The 18807-nt window shown below is 40.1% G+C and overlaps 1 protein-coding gene across 13 annotated transcripts in view; it reads right to left on the bottom strand.

Annotated features, from left to right (window-relative positions):
- The window catches only part of Usp54 (ubiquitin specific peptidase 54), an 88727-nt gene that overhangs the window by 21025 nt on the left and 48895 nt on the right, over positions 1-18807 (bottom strand). For 8 of the 13 annotated variants that reach the window (XM_035452294.1, XM_035452295.1, XM_035452296.1 and 5 more), the window contains 8 exons: positions 18428-18598; positions 14678-14809; positions 14170-14547; positions 13542-13773; positions 10181-10311; positions 6790-6957; positions 2236-2370; positions 1137-1332 (listed from right to left, as the gene is read on the bottom strand). In XM_035452294.1, the coding sequence (XP_035308185.1) occupies positions 1137-1332; positions 2236-2370; positions 6790-6957; positions 10181-10311; positions 13542-13773; positions 14170-14547; positions 14678-14809; positions 18428-18598 (1543 nt within the window). The remainder of the gene's footprint in view (positions 1-1136; positions 1333-2235; positions 2371-6789; positions 6958-10180; positions 10312-13541; positions 13774-14169; positions 14548-14677; positions 14810-18427; positions 18599-18807) is intronic. The other 5 variants (XM_035452297.1, XM_027387558.2, XM_035452299.1 and 2 more) reach the window with 3 other exon arrangements.

Here is an 18807-nt window from a genome sequence, read left to right as displayed (position 1 = left end):
TTCAGCTCACAGAACTAAAGAAACCAGGGTGGTAGCAAACAGGCCTGCAATACTAGTACTCCAGAGGCAAAAGCAAGAAGATCAGGAGTTCAATGTCTTCAAGCCCTTGTTAGCCTGGGCTATAAGAGACTGCCTCAAATGAAAGAAAAGAAAGAGGGAGGGAGAAAGGGAGAAAGCACTGGCATCAAACAGATCTGGATCTGATTTCTATACTTCTACCACTTACTAGCTAAGTAACTATCTTCTCTGCAAGTCCTCTTACAAAACATGCTAACAGCCCCATCTCATCAGGTCATTGTAATAACAAAATAAAGCACAAAGTACTTGGTTCTGACCTGAACCCAGGCAAATGCTCAAAAATGTTAACAACCATAATGCAGCTGATAATCAAAAGACAAACAACCAAGGCAAAGATGTGTACCTCACTGATAGAGCACTTGCCTAGTAGTATATACAAACAAGTTCCTGGGTTCTATCCCCAGCAAAACACACACACACACACACACACACACACACACAGACACACACCTGAAAAGAAAAAGTTATCTGCTTTTATTATACTTATATTTTGAAAACTATTCAAATTTATTAATAGCCAGAGTTAATTTTTAAAAAAATTAATTTATTCTAAGTAAAAGCCAAATTAAAACCCCTAAAATATGGGACTACCCCAGTACCTCTTGGGACTTTTTCCTAGTCCTGACCTTACAGAAGCAAACAAAGAAAATCTTTGTGTTTCTTCCTTATGGTGTAATCAAAGCAAAATATAAACTGGTTATTTTCTTTGAGGGGATAGGAAACATTGAAATTCCAAAATAAATCAAATGGTTGCTACTACAACATGAAAGTCAGACCAGATCCCATAAGAACATAATAAATACAAATATAATAAATAATGTTGTTATACAAGTCCAAATTTGGATAACTTGTTATTTTGTACTTTTTTGCATCTTTCTAGGAAGCATTAAGAAATGAACCATGCATACAATAAGCTTTTGTGTCTCTGACCTGAAAGAAGAAAATCTTAGCAGTGTATTTTTCTCTTCTCTGGCAGTGGAGAAGACAGTAACCCGTGCTATGGAGCATGGTCACTTCCTCCCCTGATGTCCATAAACTATGTGGTTCTCAAGCACTACCTTGTCAGCTGAGGGAGGGCACCCCCCTGTGGTGGGAGAGAGGATGAGGGCTGCACCGGCTGCTGCGATGATGCTTGCTGCTGCATGCGATCCTGCAGGCTTCGTGCTTTTCGAATACTGATTTGCAACTTCTTATCGACTAGGGCTCTGCTGTGCGTGCTAGAGCTGGCACCATGCAGGGTAAGTCTTAGTTTAGCTAAAATGCAAAAGAAAATATAGCAGAAACAACACAAAATACAAACAAAAATAAAAGAACAAAAACTAAGCCAAAACCAAGCAAAGATAGGCAATAAAACAAAATACGCAGCAGGAATGCAAGGCGTGGACTGTGCATGCGCTGTCCAGGGTGAGAACTGGCTCTGGCTCTAGGGAACATTCATGGAAGCCATGGAGGCCAAACAAGTTAATTCAAATTTAAACAAACAAAATACTAAAGAAAATAAAACAAAACTTAAAAGGAACCAGGAAGATAAACTAGTGCTTGGAGATTGCCACTCTTTTATCTTTTCACTGACCTGTTTGACTCTGGTCTCCACACTCTGATCCCAACAACCCGTGTCTAATGGCCAAGAGCAAAAAATAAGATCCAAACCTGCATCTGTCTTTACAGAGCACAGCTTCTTGTGGGTCATATTTAAGAGTCAGATACCAATTCTTAGCCTTAATCCCTTGCTGTTAATTATGGTACTGCATACCAGGAAGGCAAGGGAGAAACAAAAAGAATGGAATATTACAATGAAAAGTTACTGGCCTAGGAAATCAGAGCCAGTTTATTCAGTTTTCCTACTTAGTAATCAATGACTACAGGAAGAATGGGCTAACCTCTTATCTATATTCTAACTTTATTTTCGGAGAAAAAAGGCAGATACAAGAATTCATCTGTGGCTTCCTGTTGAGGTTGTTCCAGTAACTGTCCACAAACGACAGTGACACCACCAGGTACATTTTGAAATCTGAAGGGCAAAGAAAGCTAACTGGCCTAAGCTTGGGGACACAAGAGACATTAAAAAACTGTTCATATGGCCATCTGCATGACAACACAAGTAGCTACTGTGGAGTTAGTTAAAAACGCCATAGCCATAGCAGTTGAGTTACTTACAGATAGCTTCGTTACAGAGAGCCAAAGCTGCAGCACAGTCTCCCTTTTGTTCCAGAAGCAGCGACTCTTCAAATACTGAATTTGCCTCTTGTAAGGACCTTTCAAAGCCGTCACTCCTCCCTGAAAGGGCCAGCACTTTTCATTTTTATTATAATTAATTCCAACTTCTCCTATGTACTGTTTCTTCTCTTTGGGGCATACAGATCCTTGCTGTTAAGCCACTGATCTAACTATCCATTGCTATTAAAAAGTTTTTAGAACAAGTAAGACATCTATTTTTGCATCAACTAAGACCTAACCAAGGCCAGAAAAAGGGAGGTATTTGACTGCCATATCCACATTCCAACTCTAATACCTCCCAAGGAAAGAACAATTGTCCATAGTACCAACATGACTCTTATGCCTGGAACTGAACTGCTCTTCCACGAAATAACAGGACACACCTTGTCAACTACCATCAGAACACCCCAGACTTCTACTGATGTAGTGGCAACCATGGATTTAACTATTCTATAGAAAGTTATCCATACTGCTTCTTCATATTGCTACAATTCTCTCTTCACCACTCTGTCCTATCAATATGCCTCTTGGACAGAAATGGTCTATAGTCTCTGTTTCAATATATCTACCACAGCAGTTGAACTACATTTGTATGTACATGGACTGACCTTTCTGCAGCAATGCAAAGTTTTTACTTTTATCATGCCTCACTCACCAAACATATCCCTAAAAAGGCACCTGCCATATAACAACCATAGGCTATTTCTCCCTACTCCCAAAACGCATGTCAGTCAAAGCAAGTACAAAAGCGTAGTGATATCTTATTTATACTCTAACAAACAAAGCTTGCCTGAAGATCAGAGGGCACAGTTAGTTACTAGTTAACCATAGAAGTCTGGAGGTCAGTACAACAAGATATCACTACACAAAAGAGTGGTCCAAGAACAGTGCCAGATAAAAGAACTAAGAAGTATAGTAACTTTTGTGAAGGACCATCAAATATCCTTAAATTCTATTCATCTATACCCATAAACTGGTGATAAGTTATAATGATAATTCACCTATGATGGGATTTGACAATGAGCCTTCACAGGGTCACAGGGGCAAGAAAAATAAAATTTCAAGCCAAGTATGATGGCACATGCCTATTATCTCTAGCACTCAGGAGGTAGAAGTAGGAAGATCCCTGATCTACATAGCAAGGTGCTGGCTAGACATGGTTACATAATGAGATTCTGTCTCAAAAAAATCAAAACAAGGGGCTAGAGAGATGGCTCAGTGGTTAGGAGCACTGGCTGGTCTTCCAGAGGTCCTGAGTTCAATTCCCAGCAAACCACATGATAGCTCACAACAATCTGTAATGAGATCTGGTGCCCTCTTCTGGCCTGCAGGGATACATGCAGACAGAACACAGTATACATATTTGTAGGAACAGTGTAAGCCACACCTTTAGAAGCTAAAAGGGGAGTTATAGGGGACAGTGTAAGCCACGCCTGCTAGAAGCTGGCTACAGGTGTGGCTTACACTGTCCCCTACATATAATAAGTAAATAAATCTTTAAAAAAATAATAAAACAAAAATGAAACAGAATACAGTCTGCGTCATTTCTCTTCATAATGTTACCTTTCCCCTATCCTCAACTTACCTCCAGATGGATATGATAAGAAAGGTTCAGCTACAACCTTAACTAATTCATGCCCTACTTCATTTAGCTTTTAGAAAGCAAGAAGAGCTGGGCATGGTGGCGCACGCCTTTGATCCCACCACTTAGGAGGCAGATGCAGGCACATCTCTGTAAGTTTGAGGCCAGTCTAGTTTACAGAGCAAGTTCCAAGACAGCCAGGGCTACAGAGAGACACTGTCTTGAAAAAAAATAGGAAAGAAAGAAGAAAAGAAAAACTAGAAGGCAAGAAGACGGTAGAAAGTAGGTTGGTTCTGAAAACCTTGGCAGTCAATTTACCCATCTCTAGAACTCTGGTTTCCTCTAGCCCTAAACCCTAAGTTCTTTCACTATAATTGGAATCAACTAAATCTAAACATCTTTACAATTAGAGGTGGTAGCTTGAAAACAAACAAACAAACAAAGGGCCAGGCATGGAGGTACACACATATAATCCCTTCCAAGGCCCAGGCAAGATTGTGAGACTGTGTAAAAGTTCTCAATTTTACAAAGATCTAGGCAAACTATAGTTGATGAATCAGTATGCTAGATTTAAATCTTTATCATTTAAATCTTAGTACTCCATGCTTTACTCTTCTAGGTGAGGCTTATAGAGAACTGACAATGAAACAATCAGTGGGATTCAACTTCAATGCATGGTTTAACTAAGAGAGTAGGGAAAAGACAAAGAGAAAGATAATAAGATCTCTCAGTAGCAACACAAACTTTAAATCAAGGTATGGTGGCACATGGTGTGATCTCAGCACTTGGAAGGAGGATCACAACAACCGTGAGGTCAACTTGATCTATAAAATGAGTTCTAGACTAGCCAAGTCTGTAAAGTGATGAGACCTGATCTCAAAAAAGAAGGGTTAAAAAAGCTGAGGAGATGGCTGTTGATAAAGTGTTTGCCTTACAAGCACCCCCAAAGCACAGATGAAAACAGCCGTGTATTGGAGTGTCCAATTGTTTTGTTTTGTTTTGTTTTTCTCTGTAGTTTTGGAGCCTATCCTGGAACTCACTCTATAGACCAGGCTGGCCTCGAACTCACAGAGATTCACCTGTCTCTGCCTCCTGACCTCCCGGCTTAAGTGTCCATTTGTAATCCTAGCACTGGAGAGGCAGAATAGGTGTGCCCTTGGGGTTCACTAGTCAACCAGATTAGCCTACTTAATTAGGTTCCAGACTAAAGAACATATACCCTCCAGGGGGGTAGACAACAACTAAGATTGTCCTCCGGACTCCACATGCACTCACACATGTGTACCTGCAAACATACAAACATATACAAAGAAAATATAAGCCTGGAACTTCAAACTGATAAAACTTGAGTTCAAAATGAAAAACAGACTATCCAAATATAGAAACAGCTAAGAGGAATTGAAATTTTAAAGCTCTTTTTTTTGTTATTTTATTTTTGTTTTTAGTTTTTTTGAGACAGGGTTTCTCTGCCCCAGCTGTCCCGGAACTCGCTCATTAGACCAGGCTGGCATTGAATCCAGAGATTTGCCTGCCTCTGTCTTCTAAGTGCTGGAACTAAAGCTGTGAGCCACCACACCAGGCTTTAAAGCGCATTTTGAAACAAACACAATAAATAACTTGGGAAATAGAAGACAAAAATTGTCCCAAATCAAAAGAAACTAAGAGTGCAGGGAATGTAGCTCAGCAGTAGAGAGCCTGGCATGTATGAGGCCCTGAGTTCAATCCCTAATATCACAAAAAGAAGAAAAATGAAAGAAAGGAGGGAGGGGGAAGAAGGAGGCAGATAGGGAAAAGAAAGAAAATACCACAGTAAGATTAGAGGAAAAGCTGTCCTCAGTTTAAGACTATTTATTCAGAAAGCTACTTTAAGTATGGAAAGAACTGAGCAAAAGCAGCCAATTGAAGGGCACTGGCTCCTAGACTTCATACCATTTTACCAGCAGAACCTAGATAAAGACGATACCTCAAATTGATGAACTAGTCTCAAGGCACAAAGTGATATTATAAAACTAATTTGGTTTTGTGTTTTTTGGTCAGGGTAATTAACCAACATGAGGCAACTGGGGAAGTTTACGTATATACACAGCATAAGAGATTTGAGGATGAGTTGTAATGGGATCAAAAATAAATCATGGTTGGGTGTGATGGTACATAGTTACCACCTAAGTTACTTGGGAGGCTAAGGAAGGATGATACGAGTTCAGGGCCTGCCTGGGCAACAAAGGGAGAACCCCATTTAGAAAACAACACAAACCCCCAAACCAAAACTGAAAACAAAACTAGCAAATTATAGCTGGGAATACAGCTCAGAGAGCCTGCCTGGTATATGAGCCACCTGGATGTCAGTCTTCAGCACTGCACTAAAAACATTACCATCCTTTCTTACTCTCTCAGTTAAGACTTGTTTTACTTACACAAATGTTTACATAGATGTTCAAGGAAACCATTTTCCCTGAGTAATGCACTATCTCTTAACAGTCAAGCTTTAAACTTTTTTTTTTTCTATTTTTGTGTGTATTACAGGTATTTTGCCTGTGTACCTCAGGTGTTCCTGTGGAGGCCAGAATTGGACATCAGAAGCCCTGAGACTGGAGTTACAGATGGTTGTAAGCCACCATTTGGATGCTGAGAATGAAATCCAGGTCCTCTAGAAGAGCAGCCAGTGCTTTTAACCACTAAGACATCTCTCCAGCCCCTAACCTTCGGGCTTTTAATTGATGTAACTAGAAGTGGTGCTATCTCTCATGAATAAGCTTGTCCATTCATAACTTAGCTCTCATTATAGTAGTTGAACCAAGATAAAGATAAAATCAAATATTACTAAACAGTAGATAAGAAATTTCTAAGTGTAAATCTTACTTTTTGCCTTTTCTCTCTGTCCCCATTACCTACAGCCTAATTCTCACAATTACCCTGATTCTGTAGTTCATCCAAGTCCATATATCGGCTGGGATGAGGGTTAAATCCTTTAGCAGCCTCTAATTCCTTTTCCCGTTTCTTTCGGAGTTCCTGTTCCTGGGCCCGCCTGGCCACTTCTTCCTGTAGTTCGTCCAGTTCACTTTTAGAGGTGATCTCCCCACCTGAAATACAAGTGGAGACTAAATTACAACATTTCCAAAATAAAGTTGAATTTCTGTTGACTTTATGATCACTATGGCATTTTTCCTTTGAACTCTTGCTTTCCAGTTCATGCTTTGGAGTGCTTTCGCTATCAGATTCAGAAAGTCATGGGCCATGAATAACAATGATCTTAACAACAGCATATATATTTTCAGTATTTTATTAACAGTAACAATTTAATTCTTAACGTTTCTTAAGTATTTTCAACATACTAAGAACAGTTTTGAAAGCATCTTTACATACTTTTTTTTCATTTAATCCTCTCAAGTGATAAGGTAGACACCCATGTTATTTTAGAAAAAAAGAAAACTGAGACACAGAAAGGTAGCACAGATGGCAGATGGTAGAGATGACTTCAAGTCGAGCAGGTCAAATTAAGCTAGGGCTATTGGCACAGGCCCATGATCCCAGCTACTCCAGAGGGTGATGGGGAGGGATAACAAGTCCAAGGCCTACTTGGCTTATAGAATAAGTTCAAAGCCAGCCTCGACAACTTAGTGAGACCCTGTCTCAAAAAGTATCTGGTCATGGTACTAATACCTGTAATACCAGCACTTGAGAAGCTGAAACAGAGGAACTGCAATGAATTCAAGACCAGCCTGAGTTATATATTAAGTTTCAGGACAGTACAGACTATCTAGAGAGAACCTATCTCAGAAAACAAAACAACAGCAAAAAGAAGCTGGGATATAGCTCAGTGGCAGGCAGAGCCCTTGCCTAACATATCACCCCAAACTCCCAGGGTTAATTCCTGGCACCAAAGAAAAAAAAAAAAAGAGTCATTTTTTTCCCCCTCTCTTAATTTATACCATTTTTTTTAAAAAAATCAGTTTGTAAATTAACCATCATGAAAACTCATCTTTAAAGAGTTCATTGATGAGTTGAAATAGATTGGGAATGATATACATGATAAATCAAGTAAAAGTGTAGGGGATAGGAGCTGGAGAGATGGCTCAGAGGTTAAGAGGACCGACTGCTCTTCCAGAGGTCCTGAGTTCAATTCCCAGCAACCACAAGGTGGCTCACAACCATCCATTATGAGATCTGATGCCCTCTTCTGGTGTGTGGATATACATGGAAGCAGAATGTTGCATACATAATAAATTAATAAAATCTTTTAAAATAAGTGTAGGGGATAGAATACTATATATAGTGTGTTTTTCATTTTTTTCTTTTTTGTGTATTTTTCATTTTTAATAGTGAGGCCTACATAAACATCTATACATTTATATAAGCATATATAGCACAGTGTTAACAGCGGTTCCTTCAGTTTTAGGAGGTAAAAGGCAGGTTATTGAATTGTTGGATTTATTTCTATAGCCAGATATATTTTCTTTTTTGTTTTGTGTATGGTGTATCTGTATGTGGTGTATCTGTGTGTATGGTGTATCTGTGTGTAAGGTGTATCTGTGTGTATGGTGTATCTGTATGTGGTGTATCTGTGTGTATGGTGTATCTGTGTGTAAGGTGTATCTGTGTGTATGGTGTATCTGTATGTGGTATATCTGTGTGTAAGGTGTATCTGTGTGTGGTGTATCTGTGTGTATGGTGTATCTGTATATGGTGTATCTGTGTGTAAGGTGTATCTGTATGTGGTGTATCTGTATGTGGCTTATCTGTGTGTAAGGTATATCTGTGTGTGGTGTATCTGTGTGTATGGTGTATCTGTGTGTGGTGTATCTGTGTGTAAGGTGTATATGGATGTGGTATATCTGTGTGTAAGGTGTATCTGTATGTGGTGTATCTGTGTGTGGTGTATCTGTGTGTAAGGTGTATCTGTATGTGGTGTATCTATGTGTATGGTGTATCTGTGTGTGGTGTATGTGTGTGTAAGGTGTATCTGTATGTGGTGTATCTGGCTGTAAGTTGTACCTGTATGTGGTGTACCTGTGTGTGGTGTATCTGTGTGTAAGGTGTATCTGTAGGTGGTGTATCTGTGTGTAAGGTGTATCTGTGTCTGTGTACTTCTTCATATGTGGGTGCATGTGCATATGTGAGTGAAAAAAATGTTGTCAGCACTTTGCTAAGTATCTTTTGCCTGTTAAGAAAGAAGATTATATATACATATATATATATATATATATATATATATATATATATATATATTATTCTATCCATCTGGTCCAGAACTGAGGACTAACAGGAAAACCAGGACTAACATAAAAACCAGTTTTTATTGTACTGAAAAGGTGCCACCTATCTGAACAGTTTCTTAAAGTAATGTTACTTGACATAAAATAAATTAAAATGTGAACGAGAAGCACAGTATGTAATCTCATGAGGAAGCAGGCATGTCTGCTGCCAGTCCTTCACTTTAACTTACCCAGTATTCCAAGTGCACCTTTCTCTATATATTCTTCTGCCTGGTCAACAAGAATACCTAAGCAAGTTCAAATCTTCTTATTACTGCTCCTGCATGCTCCTTACCACCGACCTCTAAGAACCGCCATCAATCAACTGGTAGGTAATGAGACTATGATACAGTGGCAAGGGTGGGGTCAACCTGAATTACGAATTTCATAGTTTTGCCCACATGTCTATGTTGTATCTCAGTTCACAACACTAATTACTAAGGAATTCATTTCTCAAGATGTTGCCTATACCAAGGAAAGTCCTAGGACTTATTATTCTAAAGACCAGAACTGTTTCTAATCACCATGCACTATATTTCTGTTCCTCCTCATTTCACAAACTTTTCCAATGTTAAAACATTCAGGCATGCTGTAGAAAACAAAACTACAGAAACTGAGGGAAAGCAGCTGAAAAGTCTCCACTTGGTTGTGGGCAGGTTTAGATGGGTATGTGTGTTCATTCACGTGGGGAGGGGGTACATGTGTGTGGATGCATATAGAGGACAGAGGTCAAATTTGAGTACTATCCTCAGTTGTCATCCACTTTGCATTTTGAGACATGATCTCTCAGTAGGACCTGGGACTTGCTGATTCAGCTTGGCTGGCTGGGTGGCCAGTAAGTTCTATGGATATGCCTCCCCAGCATGTTAGGAATTGAACTCAGGTCTTCATGGTGCATAACAAGCACTTACCAACTGAGCTAGATCTCCAGCACACACTTTTACATTTTGATGGAATTTCTCAAACAACAACTGTCTTCTAGTTGAAGTATGCTCAACAAGGCTGTTTCCCAAAGATAACTGGTGGTCAGATCCAGTATCTTCCTGTTTACCTGAGAGAGGCTGAGTCTTTGTCCAGCCAGTCATGGTTTCTGAGGAGTCTACCTCCAGGATGCTACTGCTGTGAGACTTCGGGATATGACGCCAAGAAGGGACAAACCCTGGTCTCTTTGTGCTTTGATCCCTTCAAAAGAGAATCCATAGTAGTACAAGTTTCAAAAGGTGGCTTCTAACAACATTCCTAAGACAAAAATTTCAAAACAGAAAGCAACCATCATAAAAGCTTGGGAACCAGGGTCATGGGTTAAACCATGCTAAACCATGATACAGCAGCTCCAGAGGCTGAGGCAGGAAAATGAATTAAGTCTAGAAATTCCAGGCCTGGGCAATAAGAATTGAAGAAGAATTCATCTCAGATCAAAAGAAAGAAAGAAAAAGCTCTTGTACTATAGATTATATTGGTAAATTCTCTATTTATGCTGGTTAAAGGACTCTGGGGAGAGACATGGTGGTGCTTGCATTTAATCCCAGCACCCAGGAGGCAGAAGCAGGCGGATCTCTGTGAGTTCAAAGCCAGCCTGGTCTACAAAGTGAGTTCCAGGCCAACCAAAACTACACAGTAAGAACCTGTCTACAAAACAAAGAACAAAACAGTAAATAGGAAGGGAGGGAGGGAGGGATGAAGAGAGGGAGGGAGGCAGGGAGGGAGGGAGAGAAAGAGGATGGGAGGGAAAGGACTCAGAGTGAGGAGGCTCTACCTTGTTTCTTTGAAAAAGCCTTGTTCTGGGGTGGACAGGCTCACTAACTCTTCAGCAAACAGAAAGGAAAACAGCAAGCTGCTAAGAGTGTTAAAAACATTGTATCCAGGGGGGCTGGAGAGATGGCTAAGGACCTGGGTTCAATTCCCAGCACCCTCACAGCTGCTCACAACTGTCTGTTAACTCTAATTTCAGGGAATCTGGCACACTCACACAGGCATACATGTAGGCAAAATACCAATGCACATAAATTTTGTGTGTGTGTGTGTGTGTGTGTGTGTGTGTGTGTGTGTGTGTGTGTGTGTCTCCTCGGACTGATAAGACGGCTCAGTAGGTAAAGGTACTTGCTACCTGGCATTGTGACATGAGACAAAACCAAGAAACCACCATGGTGGGAGAAAACTGACTTCCACAAGCTGTCCTCTAACACATACATATACAAAATGTTTTTTTTTTAAAAAAACTAAACAAAAAACTAAAAACAAAACATTTTATACTTAAGAACAGCTAGAAGGTAGTGTCATCTCCAATCAAGGTTATTATTATTTATCCCATAGTATACAAATGACTACAATAGGAACTGGAATTAGAAGGTCATCCATGGAAAGGACAGAAGAAGATTGTCCAGCAGAATTCTCAGTGGGAAGTGGCAGCCAGCTGCCTCAGCTTCTCTAGCCAGCTTCTGCAGAATGACTATAGGCCCAAATTTGATGATGTTAGCTATTTGCTATCACTTGCTCTTTTACTTGGAAGCCTCAGCCAAAGGGATACTCTGCCCTACTCAGTATTCTCTCAATTAGGAACTCTAACTGGCTGCCTCAAAGGGCCTTTCTCAGGCAACTTCTGCTGAATGTTTCTGAACCCCAAATTGATGATAATACCTTTTGCTTGCATTCTCAATTAAGCTACTCTAGTCATCTCTGAATGTTTTAGTATATCAGGTTTATGATGTCTTGTTTGCCCACTATTCATCCTTGTCATTTTGCTTGCTTACTTAATAAATTCATTCACTCTGCTATACTATTTCCAAAACAGATACTTGTGTTTTTCTCTAGTTTCCTTCACATCTTGTGTATCTAATAGTATCTGGCAGCCAGATGGTAGTGGCATGCACCTTCAATTAGCATTCAGGAAGCAGAGGCAGGTGGATCTCTGTGAGTTCGAGACCAGCCTGGTCTTCAAGAGCTAGTTGGGGGGGGGGGTCTCCAGCATCTAGTAGACATCCAAAATCTGTTATATGAATTAATGAACATATTCTCATGTTACTATTTTCTTACTTCTTACTGATGTCTTTTATTTTGGAGGGCAGACTGGAAATCTTACCATGCTGGGCAAGTATTCTACCCACTAAGCTAAATTCAAGCCCAAGGTACTAAACCTTTGTAGCATTTTCTCATGCATAAAACTGAGCAGGGTCCAGCAGACAGGCAAGAACAGTAGGGAAGAATAAGGATATGGCAAAACGCTTTCAAATGAGGATATAATCATTCCTTCCAAATCAGCTAGAAGGCTAAGAATACTGCTTCTGGTTAGGGGCAGAAAGATGTGTGGTGCACACCTTTAATTCCAGCAGAGACAGATGGATCTCTGAGTTCGAGAGGTCAGCCTGGTCTACAGAGCAAGTTCCAGGACAGCCAGGGCTACACAGAGAAACACTGTTTCAAAAAACCTGAACTAAAACAAAAACAAACAGAACAAATAAAAGTAATAATAATAATAATACTGCTTCCACAGCAAAAACAAAAAACAATGTACGGAGAGCAAAATAAGGCCTTCAGACAGGGTATAATGAGCTATACTAAACTGCCATTATTATGTTATGGGCTTATGATTATCAATAATTTCATAATTAGGCCCCCAGTAACCCAAAGCCAAGAGAAAAATCAAGAATAAATTACAGGTTAGATTTCTTCTCTGATTTTAAAATCAGTGTTTTGATTCACTAATATACCTCTTTTTTTATTTTTGTTTTGGTTTTGGTTTTTTGGTTTTTTGAGACAGGGTTTCTCTGTGGCTTTGGAGGCTGCCCTGGAACTTGCTCTATAGACCAGAATGTCCTCAAACTCACAGAGATTCACCTGCCTCTGCCTCCCAAACTCTGGGATTAAAGGCATGCACTACCACTACCCAGCCAAATGTTCAATTTTTAAAACCTATATTCATAGCTGGGCGGTGGTGGTGCATGCCTTTAATCCCAGAACTCATGAGGAAGAGGCAGGTGGATCTCTGTGAGTTCGAGGCCAGCCTGGTCTACAGAGCCAGGGCTGTTATATAGAGAAACCCTGTCTTGAAAAACAAAACCTAAAAATAAAACCTCAAAACTTACATTCATGTTGTACATTAGATATCTAGACTTGTTCATCTTACATGCCTGACAAATGAGGACCATTTTACAAGTTGGCACCTTACCCTTGTTGGATCTCTCTGTATTGCTCCAACTTTATTATGTTTTGTTTAAGTATGTTCTAAATAAGCATTACTGCATAGCTGATGCTTGAAATAAAAAGCTACCACCTTTACTACTCCTCCCCACAGAGGGCGCTGTTGCTATAGAAAAGTAAGTAGAGACTATGGTCAGATAGTGCTAAAACCTAGCTCCAAGTAGGTAGCTCACATTGCTGCAAAGAACTATCGCTATTAAAAGACCAGATAATACCTGTACACATTCAGGCTCTCAGGAGGGGCTGCATCCAAGCTGATGGGGCTGCTGCTGTTCCTCTCGCTGCTCTCATAGCCAGATTCCATCCGCTGGATTAGGCGTGGATGCTGCTCTAAAAGATGAGCACCTGGCCGGGCTGGGCCCCAGGGTTTATGCTGTGAGCTTGACCCACCAGCTTTAATGTCATAAGCAGATGGCTTGCTTATTTCATCTGGTGTAAATTCTTTAGCTATTCCAAAGGACAAATATAGAAGAGGTATATTTAGCATTTGCCTAAATGAAAATCTAACTAAACCCTCCATCTATTCAATGAAGACATATCTTCAAAACCACATGACATCAGAGTAAAGATGTTCTTTTCCAGCTATACCAGAAAAATCAGAATTTTTTTAAAAATTTATTGTGTATACAGCATTCTGCCTGCTCGCCAGAAGAGGGCACCAGATGTTGTTATAGATGGCTGTGAGCCACTATGTGGCTGCTGGGAATTAATTCAGGACCTTGTGGAAGAGCAGTCAGTGCTCTTAATCTCTGAGCCATCTCACCGGTCCCAAAACTTAGGATTTTTAAACACATAAATCAAATGTATTTGAAAGCCCACTTGTTTCCCTCATTCTCTGCTCACCTGAATCTTCAGAAAAGGTCCTAAGCTGAGTGTAGCCACAATGCTTCCTTTTGTCCTTACTAAAAATGCTGTCAATATTCAGTGACTCTCGTTTGGGTCTCCATGTTGGGCGGTACTTGCTGGAAGAACTGTATTTTGCCTCACTGCTGATACTCTCAGTTTCCCAGTCCCGAGAGTGTAAAGGCAAGTTCCTTGGTGGTGTCTTGTCCGGCTGGTCTCCTGCCCTGCCTGCACAGGGAGATCCTGCATTGGTATGAGAAGCCAAGGAAGGCCTGCTGTGGATAATATTGCTGACTGTCTCTTTGAAATCTTTTAGCCTGCTGGTGCTGCTGGGTTTGGAGGCATTCCTAGGAGCCTGCTTCTCTTTCAGTGTTTCTCCTAAAATTCACAAAGAATGAAAGGAAAAAAGGGTTTAAAATAATTACATATGTCCTGATCCTAAAGTTGAGAAAGTAAGGAAAATCCCTTCGGCAAAAGAAAGTTTAATAAAGGATTGCAGATGGCTTGCCTTCACTGTGGTACCCTGATGCCTGTGGCTCATCACCTTTCCTCCTAAGACGCCCAGAGCTCCTCTTGCGCTCTACCAGGGACCCTTTCTTCGATGTGTGCTTCTGATTACATTCACTATCAGTCAGGTGCCCTGAAAGAACAAGGAAATGGGAGCAAGCTGCTTTCTGCAACTGACCCCCCACCCTCTTGAGAACCTAGGTCTCCCTTTGGGACTTATAGTATTGTCACAAGTTTATTATACACATGGATCAGAAACTGTACGGTCAGAGCTATGTCATGTAAGTGTAAGAATCTCTCAAAAGGTAAGTGCAGGAAAGCTTAATAGTGCCTTCCAAGTCTACAATATATCCTGAACAATCACCAGCCTCAAACCACACTCATCATCTTTCCCAGTGACCCAGAAGAACTAAACATGTTTTAACAACTCCTGTCTGCTCTTTAGTGATGAGGAATCATATCTTTACAAGACCAACTAGGCACTGCTCCATCAGCCCTTGGTAATTTTTCTTTTTCTGTCCTGGAACTTGCTCTGTAGACCAGGCTGGCTTCGAAATCACAGAGATCCACCTGCCTCTGCCTCCCGAGTGCTGGGATTAAAGGCGTGCACCACCAACACCTGGCAGCCCTTGGTTATTTTTCAAAGGCAAGAAAAAAAGAAGTATTATCTAAAAATGTCATGAACCCACATATTTTTGTCCCCTCCCCACTTCTTTGTTTGTTTGTTTGTTTGTTTGTTTGTTTGTTTGAGACAGGGTTTCTCTGTGTAACCCCATATGTCCTAGAACTCATTCTGTAAGCCAGGCTGGTCTTGATTGAACTCAATATAGATCTGCCTGCCTCTGGCTCCCAAGTGCTGGAACTAACAGTGTACACCACCACACCTGGCACCTTCTTCCTTTTTTAAATCTAAGGTGATTGGGTTGTATTGTTTAATTAAGGCAGAGTCTTGTTAGGGTCTTGCTTTTATTTTATATAGTCCAGGCTGACTTTAATTCACAGTAATTCTCCTGCCTCTTGAATACTGAGATTACAGGCATGCATCACGCCTACCTCCACTCTCATAAACTGAAGATGACAGAATTTGCTTTTATTTGGCAATAGCTCTCATTATGTATAGCTTTAGGACTCAGTTCTAAATCTTCTGTAAATGTGAATTTTAAATGGCATTTCAATTTTGATTAATTCTCATTCTCATCTCCAACCTATGCTTTACCAAATCTGACTTCACTCAAACATTCATAATTTATTATCAATAATCATTGAGAAACCCCAAGGAAAATCAGTATTTTATGTAACTTTGCCAGCATCATGTCCATAATATACAAATGTAAGAGCATGGTTTATATTATTTAAAAAAGGTCAGATTCTAAAGAATAGAATCAGCTAAGCAACTGGAACCCAGAAGGTGAATTAAGTGTGATGACAGACTAAAAGAAACCACCCAGAACTCAAATGCATGGGAGCTAACATGTCATTGTGACATGTTGGTATACAAAGAACCTTGTAGGCACTTAGGTTATCAGTAATGCAGTGTGATAGACATTATTCTCAACCAATCACCTCATGCAATCTTTTATTGCTTTTATTCATCTATTTATTTGGGCCAAAGAGAAAGACTTACAAAAAGAGAAAATCACCTACAACAACTAAATGATACCAAGGTTAAACCACTAGGGATTCTACTGACGATAAACTTAACATATATATCACTCTCTCGAAGGAGTGGCTTCTCTCTGATTCACAATCCAGAAAGATGGCCTTTAAAAAACAATTGTACCTACACCATCCACATAACAGTCTTCAAGAGAAACCCAATGAGTCCGACCAAACTTCTAAGTCCAACCACCACCTAAGAAACAAGATGTAGCTGGGCAGTGGTGGCATAGGCCTTTAATCCTAGCACTCAGGAGGAGAGGGAAGAGGATCTCTGTGAGTTCCAGGCCAGCCTGGTCTACAGAGCAAGTTCCAGGACAGCCAGGGATATGCAAAGAAACCTTGTCTCTAAAAACAAAACAAAACAAAAATAAAGTAGCCTAAAATGATTCACAGCCATCTGTAAGTCCAGTTCCAGGGGATCTGACATGTTCTTCTGACTGCCAAGGACAGGGTGCACACACACAAATGCAGGTAAAACATACACATAAAATAAGAAAGTAATAAAATAAATCTAAAAAAAATAAGAAATAACCTAAAAGACCCATTGCAATGTTGGAATTTCATTTTGATTTTGAGCAAAACACACAAACCAGCAAAGACGGCACTCACAATAGCAAAGTCCTCAAGGTGCTCAGAAGCTGAAAGTAGAATTACTTTCCTTTAACTTTTGTTCCCGTGCAGGACTCAAACACAGAGCCTCGCACATGTTAAGCACACGCTGTTCACTGAACTACATCCATGCCTTTATTACTATTTTTAAGTATGTTTGCAAATGATTTTTTGTTTTTGTAATATATACTAAACTATCTATGGAAGAAGGAATATAATGTCTTGAATTTGCTTGAAAATAATTGAGGAATAAGGGACATCAGTAAAATTGCATTGGTCTTGGGTTACAGTTACTGCAAGTAGGTGATGAATATATGAGCATGGACAGTGCTCTATGCTGCATATTTAGAACTGTTTGAAATTCTCTATCTGTATTAAGGGGGAAGAGGGAGAAATGGCTAGTGGTTAATAGCAATGGCTGATCTTCCAGAGGGCTTGGGTTCAATTCCTAGCACCCATATGGCAGTTCACAACTGTGTGTAACTCTAGTTCCAAGGGATCCAAGGACCTCTTTTGGTCTCTGTGGGCAGCAGACACACACACGGTACACAAATATCCATGCAGGCAAACACCCATATATCTAAAAATAATCTTTTTAGGGGCCAGAGAGATGGCTCAGCGGTTAAGAGCACTGACTGTTCTTCCAGAGGTCCTGAGTTCAATTCTTGGCAACCACATGGTAGCTCACAACCACCTTGAATGAGGTCTGATGCCCTCTGCTGGCGTGCAGGCAGAAGACTGTATACATAATAAATAAAATCTTTAAAAAAAAATAATCTTTTTAAAAAGAAAAAAAAATTAATGAAGAGAATAAAGCATTAATCCAAAGAAATGAGCTTTACTAACCCCCAAAGTCCTTAAGCATTTAAATAGTATTTCATGCCTTAGCTGTTCTATTTCTCATAACTTTTCATCTCAGTAGTCATCCACCATTCTTCCTTCTGTGCCCTGTAATGACATCCTCCACTGATACCAGCACAGATTTAAAAAACAATCAATTCATGAATTCTTCTGTGTGGAATGTACAATAATAAGCAGGGCGTCCTTTCTTTATTTGTACCTTTGTCCTTCAGAAACTTAGTATGAAGATGATGAGGTATTCCCCACTCATCAATACAACTTCTTTTGAAGTCTTTCACTCAAAACCATGGCATGAACATGAGCAGGTAAAGGACAAGGTAAAAAGGGTTTAATGAGATCAAAAGGATATCAGAACAAACAAAAGTAGACTTAAGAAAAATTACATTGACAATCAGTCATATCACATGGTCCTTACTGATACACTCCTATATGCAATGGAGCCATGAGTGTTCATTCAGAAGTATCTTGTTTCTTTGTATCCTACTCAATTGCCCAAATTCTGCACTTTCTTGCCTTATATACTAGTTTATACTAGTTACTACTTGCCCCAGTTTATTTTTCTTGGGAGACTTTCTATACAGGAATTGAATCAGGCAAGCAGAGTCCTATGTTAAGTCCCTACCTGTGTCCCGACTGCTCTGAGACATGGAATCATTCTCCACATTATAGATGACTGTCCCCTGAGAATCAGAAGAGAAGTGACTGACCACAGACTCATGGTGAGAATGTTTGTAGGGATAGCTCTCCGTTGAGGAATCTGTTCGAGTGTCACTTGAGATGGAAGGCTCCCTTCCTGAAGGAAGGAGGAGACAGAGGGAAAAGTGAGGAAAGAGAGAACAGTGATAGAAGTGAGGAAAGGAGATAGACGCAACAAAGACCCATAAGGCAAGAACTTCCTAGAAGGAAGGGTGAGAGGAATACACCACAGAGCCATTCTTCCCAACACCCATCTTCCAGGTAATCCAGACACACATACAATTCCTCCCACCCCTGTCCCTACCT

This window comes from Cricetulus griseus, assembly GCF_003668045.3.
Source record: "Cricetulus griseus strain 17A/GY chromosome 1 unlocalized genomic scaffold, alternate assembly CriGri-PICRH-1.0 chr1_1, whole genome shotgun sequence".
In the NCBI taxonomy this organism is placed as follows: domain Eukaryota; kingdom Metazoa; phylum Chordata; class Mammalia; order Rodentia; family Cricetidae; genus Cricetulus; species Cricetulus griseus.
This window is presented reverse-complemented; position numbering and strand designations above follow the sequence as displayed.